The 7,591-nt window shown below is 35.0% G+C and overlaps 2 protein-coding genes across 2 annotated transcripts; both read left to right on the forward strand.

Moving 5' to 3' along the window:
- Positions 1 to 593: 593 nt before the first annotated feature.
- LOC107754875 (uncharacterized) lies at positions 594 to 4,837 on the forward strand. The gene is made up of 6 exons (XM_016571487.1): positions 594 to 752; positions 2,276 to 2,614; positions 2,769 to 3,065; positions 3,465 to 3,590; positions 3,674 to 3,741; positions 4,213 to 4,837. The coding sequence occupies exons 1-6, from the start codon at positions 710 to 712 to the stop codon at positions 4,261 to 4,263; spliced, it is 924 nt and encodes a 307-aa protein (XP_016426973.1). The 5' UTR covers positions 594 to 709; the 3' UTR covers positions 4,264 to 4,837.
- Positions 4,838 to 6,221: 1,384 nt separating this feature from the next.
- LOC107754872 (SLAM family member 5-like) lies at positions 6,222 to 7,591 on the forward strand (the record flags this gene model as incomplete). The annotated part of the gene is made up of 4 exons (XM_016571485.1): positions 6,222 to 6,278; positions 6,414 to 6,749; positions 7,081 to 7,383; positions 7,506 to 7,591. Coding segments are annotated over exons 1-4 (771 nt in total), but the record flags the coding sequence as incomplete, so codon positions are not given.

The following is a 7,591-nucleotide window of genomic DNA, read 5'->3' on the forward strand; positions in this document are numbered from 1 at the left end:
GACTGAAAACACATCTATTTAGCCTCACATACTACTGACTAATCTCCCCACCGCCGCACCCCACGCACCCCATTTAATTATCTTTTTTTATCTCCTGGTAATCAATTCTAATTTAAATTGTTTTATTTCTAGTTCTTACTTTTTTAATACCTTGTATCTTCTTTCTCATTTTTTATGTAAAGCACTTAATTATCATTTTGTATGAAATTTGGTATATAAACTTGCCTTGCAATGAAGCTAAAAATATAAACAACTACATCATCATGTTGATATGCTATATTTTATGACAAACATTTCTTCTAATATATTCAATTGTTGCGTGTACCGAGCTGCAGCGGACACATTTGTAAACGACTTTACTTGGACCCATTGTGCCAGCTGTCTCTTTAATACCGCGTGGTTCATATACATGTTGCTGCTGATTGGGCTGACATTTTTGACACACCCACCAAACAAGAGAAAACGTATCTCAAACCCCGTTGCACACCGTTGCACACCGTTTCCAGGAAACATGTCTTTCAACCCGGAAACCGTAGCAAAACGTTGGGCACCGGTTTGAGCTTGAACGTGCCCCAGGTGAGGTGCACCGCAGTCAACAATCGAGTCGCTTGTGGTCTGGTGTGCTAGAAGAAGCGGTGTAGCCTACACATGGCAAGACGCAAATCAGTCTGGTTGTTGTGCAAATGTTGCGTTTGAGGTGTTAAAGAAGATGGTTTACGCATTTTTCTGTTTTTTCTTATGGCTTTTCAGTGGTAAGTTCTATATTTTTAATGGCTTGTACTTAGTCTTGCATGCATATTTAGTGCTGTTCAGACAAGTCAGTTAATGCACGATCCTGGGGCTGGCAACTTTTCAGTTTAACTTGGGTGGGTTGGTGCTTAGGTTTTTTTTTTTTTTTTTAAAGCCTTTTAGCAGAGTTAGATATGGTCATGATGACTAGTAGACTACTGTGTTTTTCATCATAAAATTATGCAAAATAACTGTTGCAATGCTGCAAAACCAATAGATTTTTACCATAAGAATAGCAATTTCACAGTGAGAGAATTGCAACAGACTTAAAAGTCATTAAATAATTGCAACCGCCTTTCAAAAATATTTTTAGATGAAAATATTTTTCTATTAATCTATTAGAAATCTAAGTAATCTAAGCATTAATCTATTAAATCTATAGTCTAGATTATTATTACAAGCAATGTTTTGCTTAATGCACATCTTTGCTGCATGTATATGTACAATCAATATAATCAGTTGCCTTACATTTTTTTTTTTATCGAATTTGCTGTAGAAGTCATTTCAACTTAAATTAAACTAAAACTTATTTAAGGTATGTTGCCATGACTTAACATATAATCATAATTATATTTTTTTATAAAAGAACAATGTGCATTTACTTTTAAATTGTAACATATTTAGATACAAATATAGCATGTGTAGGATTATGGTGCATCAGCCAACGTGTTAAATAAATATAAACTTTTTTTTTGTTGGTATAGCACAAAATATAAAATCAAAATAGGTCATCTTACCCCATAACTGGAGTAAGATTGGCCCTACCCCCATATAATTCTTAAAATATTTATATACATTTTAAAATGTCATTTATATAAAATATTAAAACCGCTATTCTATTTAAAATTGTATTTTGACTGTTTAGTTGAATAACAGATGACAGACAGAGCAGAGACCCATAAGAGTTTCATCTGAAAGGTAAATTTATTCTACGACATATACAGGTATATGAGTATTTACATATTTAATTGGCAATATTTTATTGAAGATTTGTCATAATTGCAACACTATGGATGCAAATTGAATGATTTTGCTTAATTAATCTATAGGTTTTAATGAAAAGTGAAGATTCCTGAAATGTACATCTAATTCATGAAAATATTGAATAATAACCACATTAATTACAATAAATATCACATTTTAAAATGATAACACTAGTAACAACATGCCACATTCAATGGGGCTTCTGTGTCAATTCTAAGGGGCCCGTCTTACCCCAAGAGTCTAATTTTATTGTCCAAAAAAAAAAAAAACATCTTGCCCCAGGGGGAATCTTACCCGATATCTCTACATCAAATATTCAAGTATGTTCTAATGGCAAAATGAAGTTTGATGCTTTTGCTGTATTTTTAGCTCTGTCTGATGTACTTAAAATGCTTAGGTTAAAAAAATTATAGTGGTGCTTTATTTTGTCTTTTTTTCCAAATAAAATTTGAAAGCTTAGATGAGAATCTGTGATGTGTTGTTGTTGTCTGTTTTATTTTAGGTGTGTCTGCTGATACAGATGAAACAGAGATGATATCAGTGATGGAGGGAGATTCTGTTACTCTACACACCGATGTTACTGAAATACACAGAGATGATCAGATAATCTGGACATTTAAGCTTAAAAATTCAGAGAATCGTCTAGCTGTAATCTATAATCAGATCCTCTCTATATATGACAGTAAAGAATATAATAAAATATTCAGAGACCGACTAAAGATAGATGAGCAGACAGGGTCTCTGACCATCACAAACATCAACAAATTACACTCTGGACTTTATAAACTACTGATCATGAATGGAGGAGTCAAACACAAGAGCTTTAATCTAGCTGTCTATGGTGAGTAAACTGAATAAACCATATCAAAAGGGATCAAGTTTAAGTTTGGACCATCTGAAGATTACTTATTTTTAGATATATGTTTCAAGATCTTTACACACATCTCTTTCAATAACCGATTGTTTCTTAAATAATGTTACTTCATGTTTCTTAGCTCTTCTGACTGTTCCTGTCATCAGTGATTCTCCTCAAAACCCTTCAGTATCAGAAAGATCATCAAGTCAGAATTGTTCACTGCTGTGTTCAGCTGTGAATGTGAGTGATGTGACTCTCTCCTGGTACAAAGGAAATAGTTTATTGTCCAGCATCAGTGTGTCTGATCTCAGCATCAGTCTCTCTCTACCTCTGGAGATTGAGTGTCTGGATGATTCATACAGCTGTGTTGTTGCTTATTCATTCACCAACCAGACTAAACACCTCAACATCACTGATCTCTGTCAGCCATGTTTAGGTACGTCAGCACTGGAGGTTTTTCACCAAACTATGTCTGTTAATACTGTTGTGCCGGTTTATCTCTAGATGATTCATAAAATAACTCACATTGTCACATATTTGTGCCTGTGCTGTATCTTAGCACATAAACTACACTTTATTGTTATAATCTATATTATACCATATCTAATGATAAAAACATGATAAAATGTCAATTAAAAATGTTTTTATACAGGAAATAAAATAAACATTTTTATCCAATTAAGTAAATAATTGACAGATTAATCAATAATCGACTTAACTTTTAGCTGCATTTTTTATAATATTTACACCAATTAGATCTGCTGTTATTTTATCTTGATTGAAGTCTGGTGAAATTAATTTACAGTAATGACTGATTTTGGCTTATTCATCGCAGATGGTTCACATGTGCCTTTCAAAGGTATAATTGCTGCTGTGTTTCTGCTGCTGTTGCTAGCGATCTCAGTTTTAGCTGTGTGGATATTCTGTCGCCGCAGGAGCCACAAAGAAGCAGTACAAGAAAGCAAGTATTACCTATATAATCAATAGGAAAAAAATAATCATTTTAGTGTTTTTTTATGTTGTAAATGTAATTTTACTAAACAGTTCGGACTACTGTGGAAGAGTTGGATTATACTGATGCAACATTTACTACAAACAGAGCTCAGGATACGGTAAGATATGTTTGTTATTCTCTGCACATTTATACAAATGAAGTTGCAGCATGAACCATTTAAAAACTAGGCTTTTTCTTATTGTGCAGATTCTTTTTTTTTTTTCTTTTCTTTTTTTTGTGGCCTGGGGAATGAAATCAGCCCTAAAATAGTAAAATACATTTGATCTTGTTCAATGGATTCAAGATCTCGAATGATCACCCTCATGATCTGCTGTTAATTTAATGTGCTTTGGCTGTGAATTTTGGCTTCAGTTCTTCTGCGTCTCTGTGCATGTACTTACATGATCTTAAAGCTTTTCATTCCCTTTTTTGTGGGATTTGGTCTTCTCACGGTATTCCTTTTCTCTGTGTATGGAATGTATTCTTTTGTGTGTTTTGTGCTACTTTGTTTTTCTAAATCTTTGTGCTGTAAGCATATGTAGTAACAGCACTGTTTTTCTCTTCCTGATGCGTGTGTCTTTTCTTACAGGAGACTACTGGACAGAATCAGACAGAGTATTCAGAGGTGGCTTTCAGATGATGATCATTCACACTGTGTTATTGTACAGCTCATCTTATTACAGGCCAGAGCATGTTGGGGCATATGTGTGTAACAAAGCTTCAAGCCTCAATGTTGAACTGCAAATCCACTGGTTGTGGGCATTGGTTACTACAAATGAGTGTATTTCATCTTACAAATACTTAAAAAATAGATCTTAAATAAGAAAGAAAGAACAGAATTCTAGAGTATTCACAACAGGCAACCTAATGAGACGCTCCGTTAATTTTTGATCTCAATCGTGTCTGCAGCTGCACAGCTTCATACCTTACACAATCGTGTCTAGACGTGATTTTTGGTGGTTTGTGTTAAGTATTGTTTTCACACCCATCCACATGATTACTATCCTAGCTCTGATTATGAACCATCATGATAAACAGGACAAAAATAGATCAAAACAAGGAAGAAGTATCAGAAAAAGAACCAGCAGCATGAGCTACATAAAGAGTACAAATGTATACAGTATTTTTAGATATACATGTAATCATTGAGGGGTGCCCAAATTCGGTCCTGGAGGGCCGGTGTCCTGCAGAGTTTAGCTCTAACCCCAATTAGACGCACCTGAACCAGCTAATCAAGCTCTTACTGGGCGTATTAGACACTTCCCAGCAGGTGTGTTGAGGCAAATTGGAGCTAAATTCTGCAGGACACCGGCCCTCCAGGACCGAGTTTGGGCACCCCTGCGTCTATCTGCAGAATATTTGAGAGTTTTACATGTAGCATGATCAAGTCGGCCCCTGCTGGTAGATAATCGCAACTACACAATCTGTGTGACAAAAAGCGTCTTTATCAACCGACAGCTTTAAGAACTGATTTATCTATGTATTCAGAAGAAGACAATTGAACAACCCAGCTGAAAACAATTGTGCTAAAGCTAATATCATTAAAACATGTCATTTTTATTTATTGCTGCCTGCCAGTGTCGGTACAATCAGTTAAAGACAGTAATCTCAGATTGTTTTGATTACTGATGTGTTATATAGGCTATTTGGTGTAAGCTCCATAAATGTACACTGCTTTAAACATTGTAGCACAATAATTGCCAAGCAACTTAAGTTTAACCTAAGTAGTATTCAGTAAGAATTGAATATTTCAATCCAAATATGTTCCTGAATGTCATATTGCAGAATGTCACTTATTTGCTCAAGTAAATGTTCTATTTTTCTAAAGAATGCTGACATAACTGTAACTGTAGCTCAAGACTGGTCGCCCACTGAAGCTAAACAGGGTTGATGCTGATTTTTACTTCTTGATAGTATTGATTATTGACAATATTCACTGAAACTGTTTGAAACTTGTACTGAAGCAAGTTTGTTCTTTTGTACTTGATGTTTTTGTCGTGGTGTAATTTCAGTGGTTCTAGAAGTGGTTTGTATTTGCTGAAAAATAAACACACTAAAACATGCCCTCTGTACTGATTCGTGTTTTTTTGTTTGTTTGTTTATATATATATATATATATAATTTCAGAATCAGACATTATTTTGAGTCATGTGATTGGACTATGTTTCTCTGTTAACGTGGTTAACAGTCTGTTGGTTTGACAGGATGTGGTTTGTAAGTGAGATATTATGAGGAAGCATTAAGTGAGAGATTATGGTATATGAAAATAATATATGTAATATTGTAGTAAGAGAAACAAAACCTCTGAAAGTCAGAAAATGTACATACTCTCCTGCTTGCAAAACAGTTTAGGAAATAGCGTCTGTTATCAGTTTGTTTGAGGCTCTTCATACCCTCTGACACACTAGCAGCTCAGTTTGAGAGTTTCAGTGAGATCTGTTGTGGTCTGCTTTTTTTAGGCTGAGTTTATGGGGTCTGGACTCAAACGCTGTATTTGTGAGCAGTGTGTTCATGCATTTAGGACTCATCAAGTCATCGGAAGAAAACATAGTTAGATTATTTCTTGAATCTCTGTTGTTCATCGTTTCGGACACATTTTAAAGAATGTGATGTCAAATCCTGCTGTTTTCTGTCTATTTGTGTTTGTCACAAACTGTAAGTGATTTCATTTTAATTTAGCTTTTACTGAATTCAGGTATATGTGACATGATTAATTCAATTCATTCCATACTATTAATTTGCATTGAACAACTTTTGTTTTTCTGGAAAAAACAACAACTTTTGTTTCAGGTGTGATTGTCGCTGTGACAGATGAAGTGAAGTCAGTGGCAGTGCTGGAGGGAGATTCTGTCACTTTACACACCGATGTTAAAGTACAGAGAGATGATCAGATACGGTGGACGTTTGGACCTCAAAACACTCGAATAGCTGAAATCATTAAAAGGGACCAAATAAACTTTATTTTTGTCAGTAATGATGGGAGATTCAGAGACAAACTACTGATGGACAATCAAACTGGATCTCTGACCATCAGAAACATCAGATCTGATCACACTGGACTTTATAAACTGACCGTCATCATTAGTGGAGAAACCTCATTGAAGAGCTTCAGTGTTACTGTGTATGGTGAGTAAACTGTACTCTCACTAATGCTAGGAGTGTTCATTAATGTTTAATTCTAGTCTGAACTCACAATGCTGTAAATGATATATGATGCCCAAAAATTCCCAAACTACAACTGAAATTACCTACTAAATCTTAAAATAATATATGAAATAGCTGCTCAAATGATCAGTCATTGTTTTACAGTAGATTTCCAAGCATTCATTTCTTTCTCAGCCTTGCATTTAAAATGCTGGTTTCTTTTTGATTAGCCTCGCAAGAAAACATTTGTGTCATATTAATTTTATTATAGTTTGTTGATTATAATACATATTTGGTCTTTAATGTTTTCCAGCTCCTCTTTCCATTCCTGTGTTCACCAGTAACTCTTCAAACTGTTCTTCATCATCATCAGGATCATCATCAGTCAGATGTTCACTGCTGTGTTCAATGTTGAATGTGAGTGATGTGACTCTCTCCTGGTACAAAGGAAACAGTTTATTGTCCAGCATCAGTGTGTCTGATCTCAGCATCAGTCTCTCTCTACCTCTGGAGGTGGAATATCAGGATAAAAACACCTACAGCTGTGTGCTCAACAATCCCATCAGCAACCAGACCAAACATCTGGACATCAGTCAGTTCTGTCACACATGTTCAGGTCAGTGATGTTACTTATCTGTTGCTCGTTGTAAGACTGACGCTTCCTATACATAGACTGACACTTAATATTATTTTGGCTAAATTCAGAACAGAAAGTGTTTCTCTCTGTGTTCATTACAGAACAGAGCCAGCATTCGTATGTGATTCTAATGATAATAGTCAGTGTGTGGCTGTTGGTGTTCATGTCTGCTGTTATAATGATGTAC

This window comes from Sinocyclocheilus rhinocerous, unplaced genomic scaffold (genome assembly GCF_001515625.1).
Source record: "Sinocyclocheilus rhinocerous isolate Xijiao unplaced genomic scaffold, SAMN03320098_v1.1 scaffold1824, whole genome shotgun sequence".
Lineage (NCBI taxonomy): Eukaryota > Metazoa > Chordata > Actinopteri > Cypriniformes > Cyprinidae > Sinocyclocheilus > Sinocyclocheilus rhinocerous.